At 46.6% G+C, this 15,488-nt stretch overlaps 1 protein-coding gene across 5 annotated transcripts in view; it reads left to right on the top strand.

Moving 5' to 3' along the window:
- LOC140395122 (protein ENL-like) overlaps window positions 1-15,488 on the top strand; it is a 113,757-nt gene that overhangs the window by 85,543 nt on the left and 12,726 nt on the right. For 4 of the 5 annotated variants that reach the window (XM_072482577.1, XM_072482578.1, XM_072482576.1 and 1 more), the window contains exons 8-9: window positions 286-394; window positions 3,450-3,552. In XM_072482577.1, coding sequence (XP_072338678.1) covers window positions 286-394; window positions 3,450-3,552 — 212 coding nt within the window. Of the gene's footprint in view, window positions 1-285; window positions 483-3,449; window positions 3,553-15,488 lie in introns of all 5 variants that reach the window. The other variant, XR_011936112.1, reaches the window with a different exon arrangement.

The following is a 15,488-nucleotide window of genomic DNA, read 5'->3' as shown; positions in this document are numbered from 1 at the left end:
GCAGACACGGGGAGAACATGCAGACTCCGCACAGACAGTGACCCAAGCGGGAATCGAACCTGGGACCCTGGCGCTGTGAAGCCATAGTGCTAACCACCATGCTACCCCACCATGCTACCGTGCTATTTAATGCCTTTAACAAAGCAAAATATCCCAAGGTGTTTCACAGCAGCATTATCAGGCCAGATTTGACACTGAACCACACAGAGAGAGGGGGGGGGGGGGGCGCAGTTCACCTTTGATTATGGCTGCTGATCCCTGTTCAACTTCTCCTGTTTTCTCTAGGGCCCCTGCGGTCCATGGTGGAAGAGATCCAGTCCGAAGGCTCTGATGACGACAGCAGCTCTGAGGAGGAAAGGCCTGTAAAAAACATCGCAGTTAGCAGAGATCACAGGTCGGTGAGCTTAACAGATGGGAATGTGACAAAGAAAGTTCAGTTGTGTTTCAACCATTGTTTGGAAGCTGTGAACTCTGGACCAAAGGTAGAAATTTTGATCACCTTTGTATACCTAGACCAAGTCTAAGCACCAATAACCCTTTTAAAGAAGGCTTCCCTAGCTGTTTACTGAGTAACTTACAGGCCCCAAATTAGATTTACTGCTGCACTCGTCACAGCCAAGTATGTATTTACTTCATAAAAATGGTAGTGTACTTTAAGGCTTGCCATGTCTCTTGCAGAGACCTTGTTAAGCCTGCATCAGTATCTTTTTCTTCACCATTTATCTTTTTAAATTATAATTTTATTTGCAACATTTGCACCCTCTCCTACAGCTAATTTGCCCACATTCAGAACTGAACACATAAGTGCGGAACGATAAAGTATTTTACATGTTGGGAGGAGGACACCTAGGCCAAATCCAATCCCTTCCTCACCCCATACCAGCATGTTGGACGGATAATGTGGTGCTGATGTGGCAGCTGTTTGTTTGCTGCGCTCACAGTGCTGTCTGCTGGCTGTAATATAACCTCTCCAAATTGGTCACCTCTGGTACTCGGGTTAGTGCACTTGTGTACAGGAAGTGGTCATGAAAATCCCAGTTCTGTTATCTCAGAAATAAGGTTACTGTTTCATTGAAAGAGACTAATAATCTTTTTGCTGGTCCATCAGTCTGCCAAACATTACAGTGTATTGCAGTACAAATTTAACACTTTTAAACACTGAAATTAATTTTTCAGTAGGAAAGTCTACAAAATAAAATGCACTTTGCCAGCTATTTTTATTTTAGATAAGGTGTGACAACTATCCAATATTGTTCACTTAATGGCATTGCAGGAACTCAATTCCATTCTCAGCTCGCCAGGTCTGTTAATTTAGAAGCAGGAGGAGGCCATTCAGCATCTGTCATTTAATTAGATCGTGCTGATCTGTACCTTAACTCCATTTACCCGCTGCAGCTCTGCGTACTTTGGTATCACAGTATTGTTACAACGCAGAAGGAGGCCATTTGCCCATCATGTCTGCACCAGCTCTCCAACGAGCCCCATGACATAGTGCCATTCTCCTGCCTCTTCCCCGTACTTCTGCACATTGTTTTTATTCAAGTAATCATCTACTGCCCTCTTGATAGCCTCGATTGAACCCGCCTCCCCCACACTTCCAGGCAGTGCATTCCTGACCCCAACCACTCGCTGTGTGAAAATGTTTTTTCACACATCACATTTGCTTCTGCAAATCACTTTAAATCTGTGTCCTCTAGTTCTCGCTCCCAGAGAGCAGTACAATTGGGACTGTGGAGTTCAAAGTTCACTTCATGGGTGGCTCTTAAAATGTCTGGAGCTCATCATGAAAGAGAAAGCTGTAATTGTGGTAGGAACGTGAGTAATTGTTCACAATGCAACGGTGGATGTGTGTGAGAAATGGCTCTCCTTCAATGCTAATAAGATTCGAGATCCAGCTGTGTGGCACTAAAATGAAGCAATCCTATCTGGGATTTAGTTTCCCCTGAATAAATTGCCTTAAATCACCTGATTGTTGGGAATCATTTAGGGGCAGCATGGTGGCACATTGGTTAGCACTGCTGCATCACCGTGCCAGGGACCCGGGTTCAGTTCTGGCTTTGGGTGACTATCTGTGTGGATTTTGCACTTCTTCTGGGTTGAGGGGAGTGGACCTATGTAGGAGTACTCTTTCAGAGGGCCGGTGTACACTCGATGGGCCGAATGGCCCCCTGCACTAGGAATTCTGTGATTCTAATGCGGATATCAGGAAGCTGGCAGCAATATATCTCTTCCCATTCCAGTCACAAGAAGCTCAGTGATAGCCACTCCATCTCATGAGGGATCAGACCTGTACCTATCAGTCATCCCAAAATCCCTTGGAAAAGGGAGAGGAATGATAACTTTGGAGGATGAGGTATCAATGAGGTAGATTCAGAATCAAGTCAACACTCTCTGGAAGACTACAGGAAGTATCTCAGAACATGAGAAATGGTTGTGAGGGGCACCTGGCTTACTGATTGAACCTGGATGTGTCACCCTATCACTGGGCTTTTTGATTCTTCCACTCAGCTCTGCATCATTTCTGAAGCCAAGCAGCTGGACATGCAATATCCAGAGCATTGCTGCATGGCTTGAGCTGGTTAACTTCAGCAGTACTATGCTAATATTTGGGGCGGTGGAGTTTCCCAAGTCTTGGCATGATAAACATGTGTTTAAGCTCTCCGAATTTAGGTAAGTATGGCCCAGCCTTATGAGGAGAGAATCCCATCTATACCTTCTACATGGTGATAGTTTTCTGGGGATATGTCACCCTGCTGTCCAAAAGAAAATAATAAATATTTGGAATAGATGGCTGGAGAGGCAATGAAAATGAATAGGGTCAGCAGTTCCAAGAGAGAGCAGGAGTTTGGAGAGTATAGCAGATAGGAGTGCCGCACTTTTTGAACCTTGCAGATATCTGCAATGTTCTTTTGAGTTTTGTGTGATCCTTCGCAATATCTCATATGAAAACTCTGCCTCTCCCATGGAAACAGTCCTTTCATCCAACCATGAAGAGTTATCCAGGTGATGAGCTCAAATTCTAATATGGTGCCATCGTATGACTCGGAGATGAAAGTGCCATCGACTGAGCCAAACTGACACATAGAAAGGCTGGTATCATCTTGTTTAAAAGTTCAGTGACATGCGATTTGCCAAAGTGTTCAAGAGAAAAGCTTCAGAAGTGCAAATTTTAGGCAATAAGATCACCCAGCCACCAGTTCTTCTGTTGCAGTTTAATCCTTCTGTTCTAGGATGTTTTATGTGTTACTTCTCATCTCATCTGAAATAAAGCTAATGACATTTCTTCCTTCTAGGGTATAAATGAAGTAATTTGGAATATAGGGCAATCTGGATGACAATCTAGTGTTAGAATCTTGTCTCCGCAGCACACAGATAACAGTGTTGCAATATCTCTTGGTTCTTTGGCTCAGGACTGATCAGTATGTATCATGTTCCTCTTTTGTTTTCAGATTGAGTTTAAGTGATGACAGCGGAAGTGAAAGCAGTGAGAACTCCAATGTCAACACCCTGGACCAGCCTCCAGTTCAAAAACACATAGCCGCCAACAATAAGGTACTTTTTAAGCTGTTTGATTTCTGTGCTGCAATCTAGGTATTTAAGAGCAGAGCTTTGGTCATATTCTGGAAGCTTGCTACGTACAGAGTTGGGAGTGAATTGAAACCTTCACACCCTTTCCCTTACTGCCCAGACTCGGTGTCATTTTTGGAGAGGTGTGTTTCCTAGTGCCCAGAATGTACGGTCAATTTAAAAAGCAGCAGAAACTTGTGGGTTTAAATACACAATATCATTTATTCATGCATTCACCCCGAAATCTAACATTACTCACTTTGCACTCACATACATATGAGAAAAAAATACAGTTAGTATCGTGTGCTTTTACAAGTTGGAATCCAAAAGACTAGTTCATAATTCATGTATCTGGCTTGTTGAAGGAAAAGAGATATTGCAGGCTCGCTCTTAAATTGCAGCTTAGAGGAGTTCAACTAGCTGAAGTCGGATATCAAGATTATTGCAGGATTCCCTCAAAGAGAATGTTCAACAGGAGGGCTAATTTCTTTACAGGTGGACTTGAATTTAGGAATCAGGATTAGAGATGTTTTAGGTTTTGCAGCCTGGTCATAAGGACATAGCTGACACTGCCTACTCTGGAGCTGCTGTGTCCTGCAATGTTCTCTGCGTACTGCCCAGGCCTTTCTGGGTCTTTCGATAAAAACTTGTTATTTGCAGTCAGTTTCAACCACATGGCCAGTACTGATATTGTCCACCCAGAAGGGCTTAGCTGAAAGTCATTGCGAATTGTGGAGATAGTGGATGAGTTCTTTACACTTACTTGGGATTAACTGGATTCTTGCCAGCGCTCAATGTTAATGTTCCAGTTCGGAAACATGGGGCGGGATTTAGCGGGCCTGTTAGCTACAGGCGCAAATCTTATCATGGCCACTAAATCTCGCGAGAGGGCCATAATGGGGTTTATGCTGGCGAGATCTTGGTTTGAGATCTTCCCCACCTCCGACTGGTGATATAATCAGGTTCAGCCCAGAAAGGGTGTGAGCCTGATTTGCAATTTCCATCAATTTAAATATGATTAAATGGCTTCACACCGAAGCATCCAGCCCCGTGGAGTGTTTCCCTGGCAGCATGATGACACACCAGCGCGAACCATTACTGGCTTTTGAAAACAAAAAACAGGCGTGGTCGTGCCTGGACACCCATAGGTTGAGGGCCGAGGCTGCCAATTTCACCCTGGTAGTGCCCCGCCAGGAGGCAATGCGTGGGGGCTCTGCCAGGGGAGTGGCCCCCATCCTTTGGGGGAGGATGGGGATGGACGAGAGTGCCCCCTGATTCTTCAGTGGGGTGGGCGGGCGCATTGATCACCCCAAAACCTGTGGGGGCGGAGGGATCCTCCATGTCGATGGGAGGTTAATTTTATTCGTATATCAGGGCCACCTTTAATGAGCACCCTGATCTTTGTGGAGCCAGACATGCCGGCTCTATCAGGTCCTGCCCCACCAGAGTGACAGCTCAAACCGTGTCCTCTGATTTTGTTTGACAGGGTTAGAGGATCCGGTCAGAAACCGGGGTCTAGAGAGTTTGTAGAGTTTCAGTCAAAAATAAGTTTCTGCCCATGAAGTCTGGGCTTGTTTTGGTAATTGTTTTTCTTTTTCGTTCATGGGACGTGGGCATTGCAGGCTGTGCCAGCATTTATTGCCCATCCCTAATTGCCCTTGAGGGACAGTTAAGAGTCAACCACATTGATGTGGGTCTGGAGTAACATGAAGGCCAGACCAGGTAAGGACAGCAGATTTCCTTCCCTAAAGGACAGTCGTGAGCCAGATGGGTTTTTATGACAATCGTCAATGGTTTCATGGTCATCATAAGACTTTTATTTCCATATTTTTATTGAATTCAAATTACACCATCTGCAGTGGCGGGATTTGAATCTTGGTCCCCAGAGCATTACTCTGGGTCTCTGCTTTACTAGTCCAGTGACAATACCGCAACGCCACCGCCTCCCCACATGGTAATTTCCACAGCGAGTATTGGTCTAGGTGTGGCCATTCTAGGGGGAGCTCCCTACCCAGGGTGACTCAATTATTTACTTTCCAGAAGCTTAATGTAGTCGTTTGCAAAAGCCACCTAACCCTTGGCAACCATCTTAACCAACTGGTTGGTGTCCATTTTTGAAGAATAAAAGTTCCAGAAGCTTCCATATGAGCAGTCCATATTTAAAGAGATGACAAGGACCTAGCTTAATAATAATCGCTTATTGTCACAAGTAGGCTTCAATGAAGTTACTGTGAAAAGCCCCTAGTCGCCACATTCCGGCGCCTAGTCGGGGAGGCTGGTACGGGAATTGAACACGCGCTGCTGGCCTTGTTCTGCATTACAAGCCAGCTGTTTAGCCCACTGTGCTAAACCAGTCACTGGGCATGACAAAGTGCGCACCGAGGTAATTTGCCAAAGTATTCAAGAACAAATCTTCAGAAGCACTTGTTAATGTAATAACCCCTACGAGGCCCACGGGGATACACTGATCGATCTCCCCGTGGGACTTGTAGAACACGAGATAATCCGCCAGTGGGGGGAGGCCCGCCCAGCTGGGGCTCCTTACCGTACTCTTTAAAAGCCGGCCTGGACTGGGGCCGGCACTCTGGTTAGTCCCGACCGGGACCTGTTGTGTTGTGTGCTGACGTCGTGGCCGTTTCATTGAACCCAAATAAAACTCCAAGTTAATTCACTTTCCAGGGCCTCCTGCATCTTTATACAGGCAATGAGGTTAAAAAAAACAACCGCGATTCTGGACATCCTGGCCGCATTGAAATACTCCCGCACAGGATGGAGGTTGGAGGAATTTCAAAAATGGCGCTTTTGGGGAAATTAGAAGCCATTGATGCAGGCCAAGAAGATTGGGTCCAATATATCGAGCGTATGCGGCATTTCTTTCAGGTGAACGGTATCAGTGGAAAGGACTGATGGAAGGTAATGGTCCTGACCACCTGCAGGGCCCCAACCTTTGGCATAATCAAGATCCCTGCTAACCTGGCAGCCCCGGACTCGAAATCCTTTAATGAAGTCGTGGAGTTAGTGGATCTGCACACGGACTCAGAGAGACCCCACATTGGTGAAACTATGCCATGCCGTCCTCTACGGTGGATTGTAAGGAAGCCCCCCAGAAGAGCTGCAGCCCACCTCATGAAACAGCAGGAACTCAGTGTGGAGGATGATATTCTCCTGTGGGAGCCCACTTGGTCGTTCCACAGCTGGGCCGATCACAATCTACAGGATCCACATAGTGGACATCCTAGTATCTCAAAGATGAAGATGTTTGCAAGGAGCTATGTGGTGGCCTGGACTTGATGGCGACATCGAGAACATGTTAAAAAGGGAAAAAGTTAATTGGGTACTCTAAATTTTTTTTTTTAATTAAAAAAACAATCAAGATTGTGTTGTGCAGGGGACAAACGACCTGTGCACAAGCAGTGTTCCGGTAACATGCGAGCATGTAGTGGCTGCGCATGGGGACAGCGCAGTGCAACAAGTCAGCTGTACACACAAAACGCAAGTTAGAGGAAACATTGCTCCACACCTCACCTCTGCCACCGCCTCCCAATCTATTGAATTCCTTCCTGTTCCCTTCCTAAAAATATTGAAAGATGAGGAGTGGGCGATGGTGGGAATTATTGTGATTTCATCACAGCAAGGACATACGTTGGAGGCAGTCACTTGGATGGATTTTAGGAAGAATAAGAGGAAATTTGGAGTGATGGCCATTAGACTGCGATGGTGCGGTAGAAAGACCGAGTGGTTGGCGAGGGCGAGAATAGCTCTGTAGGGCAGTTGAAAGTTTATTTGTATTCAGGTGGTGGATATTATTAGCAGCTTGCACAAATATAGGAGCATGCTTCCAAGAAGAGTTGGTACGGCAGCACGGTGGCGCAGTGGGTAGCACTGCAGTCCCACGGCGCTGAGGTCCCAGGTTCGATCCTGGCCCTGGGTCACTGTCCGTGTGGAGTTTGCACTTCCTCCCCGTGTTTGCGTGGGTTTCACCCCCACAACCCAAAGATGTGCAGGGTAGGTCGATTGGCCATGCAAAATTGCCCCTTAATTGTAAAAATGAATTGGGTACTCTAAATTTAAACAAAAAAGAAGAGTTGTTGGTTCTGGGTCTCTGTCAGCAGAAGTTTGTGAGTGTGTTTATCATCCTTGTTTTGAAAGCCCTCCCAATCTCCATAATCTTCTCTAGCCTCTCAACTCCGAGGTATCTGCACTCATCTATTTCTGGCCTCGAGTGTCCCCAGTTTTACTTGCTTCACCCTCATTGGCCACGCCTTCAGTTGCCTGGACCCTAAGTTCTGGAATTTTCTCCCTACATCTCAACCTTTCCATCTCGTTTTCCTCCTTTAAGACACTCCTTAAAATGTGCCTCTTTGACCAAGCTTTTGGTCACCCGCTTTAGTATTTCCTCATGTGGCTCAATGTCATATTTTGTTTTAGAAGTCTGTTAGTTTTATGTGCACTATATATGAAGCCTGAGTAAAGCAGTACACTTCTTGCCAAAGCAGATGTGGAAATCTTTAACCACAGGCTCCTTCTGAAAGTAGAATTGTAAGATGAGGAATAAAACTTTAACTGGCTCCACCTCCATGCACTTCATCATCGAATCCAGGTCCTCGGCGCCGTGAGGCAGCAGCGCTAACCACTGTGCAACTGTGCTGCCCCAACATAGATTTTGATTTAAGATAAGAGGCAGAAGGTGTAGAGGGGACATGAGGAAGAACCTTTTTTACGCAGAGGGCAGTGGAAGTCTGGAAATCACTGCCCGAGTTGGTGGTGGAGGCAAAGACTCTAAACTATTTTTAAAAGTACCCTGACCTGCACTTAAGTGCTCCAAGCTACAGGACTGTGGACCGGGTGCAGCAAGGTGGGATTAGAAAGGGCACCTGGACGTCCTCGGCTGGCATGGACAAGATGGGCCGAATGTCCTCCTATCATTTAGATGCAGCCGATGGGGTTCCCTCATTACCAGCATCATGCACCAGGAGTGTCGATATCAGGTTTTCCTGTGGAAGAGCCTTCTTTTGTATGGCTTTAGGAGCTGAACCTGTACACGCAGCTCTTCTATATTAAGTTCCCTAACTAGCCCGACAACTAATTCTATCAGGTCCTGTCCCACCAGAGTGACAGCTCAAACCGCGTCCTCTGATTTTGTTTGACAGGGTTAGAGGATCCGGTCAGAAACCGGGGTCTAGAGAGTTTGTAGAGTTTCAGTCAAAAATAAATTTCTGCCCATGAAGTCTGGGCTTGTTTTGGTAATTGTTTTTCTTTATCGTTCATGGGACGTGGGCATCGCAGGCTGTGCCAGCATTTATTGCCCATCCCTAATTGCCCTTGAGGGACAGTTAAGAGTCAACCACATTGATGTGGGTCTGGAGTAACATGAAGGCCAGACCAGGTAAGGACAGCAGATTTCCTTCCCTAAAGGACAGTCGTGAGCCAGATGGGTTTTTATGACAATCGTCAATGGTTTCATGGTCATCATAAGACTTTTATTTCCATATTTTTATTGAATTCAAATTACACCATCTGCAGTGGCGGGATTTGAATCTTGGTCCCCAGAGCATTACTCTGGGTCTCTGCTTTACTAGTCCAGTGACAATACCGCAACGCCACCGCCTCCCCACATGGTAATTTCCACAGCGAGTATTGGTCTAGGTGTGGCCATTCTAGGGGGAGCTCCCTACCCAGGGTGACTCAATTATTTACTTTCCAGAAGCTTAATGTAGTCGTTTGCAAAAGCCACCTAACCCTTGGCAACCATCTTAACCAACTGGTTGGTGTCCATTTTTGAAGAATAAAAGTTCCAGAAGCTTCCATATGAGCAGTCCATATTTAAAGAGATGACAAGGACCTAGCTTAATAATAATCGCTTATTGTCACAAGTAGGCTTCAATGAAGTTACTGTGAAAAGCCCCTAGTCGCCACATTCCGGCGCCTAGTCGGGGAGGCTGGTACGGGAATTGAACACGCGCTGCTGGCCTTGTTCTGCATTACAAGCCAGCTGTTTAGCCCACTGTGCTAAACCAGTCACTGGGCATGACAAAGTGCGCACCGAGGTAATTTGCCAAAGTATTCAAGAACAAATCTTCAGAAGCACTTGTTAATGTAATAACCCCTACGAGGCCCACGGGGATACACTGATCGATCTCCCCGTGGGACTTGTAGAACACGAGATAATCCGCCAGTGGGGGGAGGCCCGCCCAGCTGGGGCTCCTTACCGTACTCTTTAAAAGCCGGCCTGGACTGGGGCCGGCACTCTGGTTAGTCCCGACCGGGACCTGTTGTGTTGTGTGCTGACGTCGTGGCCGTTTCATTGAACCCAAATAAAACTCCAAGTTAATTCACTTTCCAGGGCCTCCTGCATCTTTATACAGGCAATGAGGTTAAAAAAAACAACCGCGATTCTGGACATCCTGGCCGCATTGAAATACTCCCGCACAGGATGGAGGTTGGAGGAATTTCAAAAATGGCGCTTTTGGGGAAATTAGAAGCCATTGATGCAGGCCAAGAAGATTGGGTCCAATATATCGAGCGTATGCGGCATTTCTTTCAGGTGAACGGTATCAGTGGAAAGGACTGATGGAAGGTAATGGTCCTGACCACCTGCAGGGCCCCAACCTTTGGCATAATCAAGATCCCTGCTAACCTGGCAGCCCCGGACTCGAAATCCTTTAATGAAGTCGTGGAGTTAGTGGATCTGCACACGGACTCAGAGAGACCCCACATTGGTGAAACTATGCCATGCCGTCCTCTACGGTGGATTGTAAGGAAGCCCCCCAGAAGAGCTGCAGCCCACCTCATGAAACAGCAGGAACTCAGTGTGGAGGATGATATTCTCCTGTGGGAGCCCACTTGGTCGTTCCACAGCTGGGCCGATCACAATCTACAGGATCCACATAGTGGACATCCTAGTATCTCAAAGATGAAGATGTTTGCAAGGAGCTATGTGGTGGCCTGGACTTGATGGCGACATCGAGAACATGGTAAAAAGGGAAAAAGTTAATTGGGTACTCTAAATTTTTTTTTTTAATTAAAAAAACAATCAAGATTGTGTTGTGCAGGGGACAAACGACCTGTGCACAAGCAGTGTTCCGGTAACATGCGAGCATGTAGTGGCTGCGCATGGGGACAGCGCAGTGCAACAAGTCAGCTGTACACACAAAACGCAAGTTAGAGGAAACATTGCTCCACACCTCACCTCTGCCACCGCCTCCCAATCTATTGAATTCCTTCCTGTTCCCTTCCTAAAAATATTGAAAGATGAGGAGTGGGCGATGGTGGGAATTATTGTGATTTCATCACAGCAAGGACATACGTTGGAGGCAGTCACTTGGATGGATTTTAGGAAGAATAAGAGGAAATTTGGAGTGATGGCCATTAGACTGCGATGGTGCGGTAGAAAGACCGAGTGGTTGGCGAGGGCGAGAATAGCTCTGTAGGGCAGTTGAAAGTTTATTTGTATTCAGGTGGTGGATATTATTAGCAGCTTGCACAAATATAGGAGCATGCTTCCAAGAAGAGTTGGTACGGCAGCACGGTGGCGCAGTGGGTAGCACTGCAGTCCCACGGCGCTGAGGTCCCAGGTTCGATCCTGGCCCTGGGTCACTGTCCGTGTGGAGTTTGCACTTCCTCCCCGTGTTTGCGTGGGTTTCACCCCCACAACCCAAAGATGTGCAGGGTAGGTCGATTGGCCATGCAAAATTGCCCCTTAATTGTAAAAATGAATTGGGTACTCTAAATTTAAACAAAAAAGAAGAGTTGTTGGTTCTGGGTCTCTGTCAGCAGAAGTTTGTGAGTGTGTTTATCATCCTTGTTTTGAAAGCCCTCCCAATCTCCATAATCTTCTCTAGCCTCTCAACTCCGAGGTATCTGCACTCATCTATTTCTGGCCTCGAGTGTCCCCAGTTTTACTTGCTTCACCCTCATTGGCCACGCCTTCAGTTGCCTGGACCCTAAGTTCTGGAATTTTCTCCCTACATCTCAACCTTTCCATCTCGTTTTCCTCCTTTAAGACACTCCTTAAAATGTGCCTCTTTGACCAAGCTTTTGGTCACCCGCTTTAGTATTTCCTCATGTGGCTCAATGTCATATTTTGTTTTAGAAGTCTGTTAGTTTTATGTGCACTATATATGAAGCCTGAGTAAAGCAGTACACTTCTTGCCAAAGCAGATGTGGAAATCTTTAACCACAGGCTCCTTCTGAAAGTAGAATTGTAAGATGAGGAATAAAACTTTAACTGGCTCCACCTCCATGCACTTCATCATCGAATCCAGGTCCTCGGCGCCGTGAGGCAGCAGCGCTAACCACTGTGCAACTGTGCTGCCCCAACATAGATTTTGATTTAAGATAAGAGGCAGAAGGTGTAGAGGGGACATGAGGAAGAACCTTTTTTACGCAGAGGGCAGTGGAAGTCTGGAAATCACTGCCCGAGTTGGTGGTGGAGGCAAAGACTCTAAACTATTTTTAAAAGTACCCTGACCTGCACTTAAGTGCTCCAAGCTACAGGACTGTGGACCGGGTGCAGCAAGGTGGGATTAGAAAGGGCACCTGGACGTCCTCGGCTGGCATGGACAAGATGGGCCGAATGTCCTCCTATCATTTAGATGCAGCCGATGGGGTTCCCTCATTACCAGCATCATGCACCAGGAGTGTCGATATCAGGTTTTCCTGTGGAAGAGCCTTCTTTTGTATGGCTTTAGGAGCTGAACCTGTACACGCAGCTCTTCTATATTAAGTTCCCTAACTAGCCCGACAACTAATTCTATCAGGTCCTGTCCCACCAGAGTGACAGCTCAAACCGCGTCCTCTGATTTTGTTTGACAGGGTTAGAGGATCCGGTCAGAAACCGGGGTCTAGAGAGTTTGTAGAGTTTCAGTCAAAAATAAATTTCTGCCCATGAAGTCTGGGCTTGTTTTGGTAATTGTTTTTCTTTATCGTTCATGGGACGTGGGCATCGCAGGCTGTGCCAGCATTTATTGCCCATCCCTAATTGCCCTTGAGGGACAGTTAAGAGTCAACCACATTGATGTGGGTCTGGAGTAACATGAAGGCCAGACCAGTTAAGGACAGCAGATTTCCTTCCCTAAAGGACAGTCGTGAGCCAGATGGGTTTTTATGACAATCGTCAATGGTTTCATGGCCATCATAAGACTTTTATTTCCAGATTTTTATTGAATTCAAATTACATCGAGGGTGTCGCATGGTCGGGGGATGTGGTGGAGTTTCTCAATTTGAAAAAAATTAAGTTTGTTCTTAAAGGGTCAGAGGAGGGGTCATTTATAAGATGGAGAGAATGTTTTTTTCCTATTTAAGGAATTGTTTGCCGCTAGTGGGTGGGATGTGGCGGGGGGGGGGGGATGTTGTTAAGGGGAGAAAAGGGGACTGTTTGGATTATGTTAGGTTTTTGAAAGATTGTGATGTGTATTTTGGTTTGGAATAAAGAATTTTTAAAAAACATTCCCTAACCAGCCCAATGCTATGATGGAGAGCAAAATTGGCTTGGAGGGCCGAAGGGCCTGTTCCTGTGCTGTATTGTTCTTTAGGGTTTTAGCCAAGGGTGGTGTCATGACCGGTACAGGCTTGGAGGGCCGAAGGGCCTGTGCTGTATTGTTCTTTAGGGTTTTAGCCAAGGGTAGTGTCATGACCGGTACAGGCTTGGAGGGCCGAAGGGCCTGTTCATGTGCTGTATTGTTCTTTGGTCCCAATACACCAGGAACACCAAGAGCTCCCTCCATCGGCCTCGCTCCAGCCCTGGGAATGACCAGGGGACCCATGGATGTGCCTGTATGCTGACTCTACTGGGTCGTTCATGGGGTTTCTGGTCCTCGTGGACGCCCACTCAAAATGGCTGGACATACACTGGATGCCCACTATTACATTGAGGGTTACCGGGGAGAAACTATGTTAATCATTTAGCACCCATGGGACACCAGAGGTACTTGTCACAGACATCACCAGTGAGAAGTTCCAGACATTCCTGCTGGCCAATGAGGTGAAGCACAGCCGGACGGTCCCATACCACCCGTCCTTGAATTGTTTGGCAGAAATGGTGGTTCAAACGTTCAAGCCCGGCATGATGAATCAGAATACGGGCTCCCTTAAAACAAAGCTGCTGCAGTTCTTGTTCTACTATCGGATTATACCATACGTCACAACTGGCGGAGCACCTGCAGAGCGACTGATGGACAGACGCCTCCGGACCCGCCTGAGCTTAACATTCCTGTGTCTTGGCAGGAAAGTAGAAATGAAGCAGGAGCTTCAGAGAAAATACCACTGGGTACCGATAGAGGTTTCAAACCAGGAAATGTCGTCCATGTCGCAATTTTCGGGGTGGTGCCTAATGGGTCCTAGGGGTTGTGATGGAGAGAATAGGGCCAGCATAAAGTCGGGACCAGGGGTAAAACCGTACGGATGCATGTAGACCACCTCAAAGGTAGGGAAGTTGCCTCAAGAGTAAACCACACCAGACAGATCAGTGTCTTCACTGCTCTTTGTACAGTCCTACAGTCAGGAGGCACCACCCACCACGGACCAGCGTCTAGCTCAGCAGTATGACAACGACTCGGCCTCACATATGGATACGGACACATCGCCACTTCAGGACGACGTCACAACCAGAGCCGAGCCCCCAGCAGTGATCTCCTGTTGGTCTATATGGAAGAGGCGATCACTGCCTCGATATATGCCCTTCGACTAGGCACCACAACTGGGGGAGGCACAGCCACATGTGAAGCGGCAAAGAAGGCTTCCTCAGCTGGCTACTGGAGGGGAATGTTCGAACTGGGGAGATGGGGGGGGGAGGATCTAATAATCCCTAAAAGGCCCAAGGGTGTACACTGATCGATCTCCCCATGAGACTTGGAGAATATGAGCTCCCCACTAGTGAGGACAGACTATTCCAGCTGGGACTCATTACCGTACACTTTAAAAGCCGGCCCGGACTGAGACTGGCACTCTGGTTAGTGCCAGCCAGGACCTTGTGTTGTGTTGTGTGCTGCCGTAGTGGCGGCCGTTTCATTTAACCAAAATAAAACTCCAAGTTAACTCACCTTCTCGGGCCTCCTGCAACTTTATAGTTAGGCACGTAGATCATCCTGCTGCCAGTGTTCCCCCTCTGGTGGCCATCTGCCCTAGAATAGGACAGTTTGTGATACTTGGATGATGGGTTGGAAGACCTTACGTACAAGTTAACCAATGACACAAAGATAGGCAACATTGTAAGTGGCGTAAACAGAAGCAAAATATGACATATAATTAATACATTAAGTGAATGGGCAAAATTGTGGGAAATGGATTCAATGTAGACAAATGTAAGGAACAAAAAGAGGAATAGAATACAGTACTTTCTAAATGGTGAAAGGTTAGATAGTGGAGATCCAAAGAGGCTTGGGGTCCAGGTATACAGATCATTAAAATATCAACAAATGAAGGAAATAATTAAAAGGTTAATGGGATGCTGGACTGTGTCGTAATCATCTAGTTTAGTGTACAAATTAATATTTTAGACATTATTTTAGAATAGGGAAGATTGTGTTTGGGTGATAAGGTCAGAATAGAATAGAGAGAGCTACATAACAGCAAGTGTTTAGCTCGGGAACTGCAGATATTAAGTCTGAGGAGAATTGACCTGACTTCATTAGAAATTTGAATTATTCATGCAGACCTCAGGGTCAGGCGTTTGGTTTTGAAGCGAAAAGGTTAATTAATGTAAATATCTGCACATCTCAACCAGAGTCTGTTGCTATAGGGATGAGTGATTCAGGGTGGTGCCTTGGCTGAAATCCTGGGACGTTGTCTTTCGGAATTTTTCAGAGGGTCTTGGGGATTGGAGCTAAAAGCACCCAAGCTTCTGCGAGTCAGTCCTGAGTTCAGAAGACAGAGAAAGGGAGAGCCTGCTAAGAGCTGAAGAGCAGCTGGAGACCAGCAGCAGA

Source organism: Scyliorhinus torazame, chromosome 18 (assembly GCF_047496885.1).
Source record: "Scyliorhinus torazame isolate Kashiwa2021f chromosome 18, sScyTor2.1, whole genome shotgun sequence".
Classification (NCBI taxonomy): domain Eukaryota; kingdom Metazoa; phylum Chordata; class Chondrichthyes; order Carcharhiniformes; family Scyliorhinidae; genus Scyliorhinus; species Scyliorhinus torazame.
The sequence above is the reverse complement of the archived record's forward strand: the minus strand, read 5'-3'. Positions and strand labels throughout refer to the sequence as shown.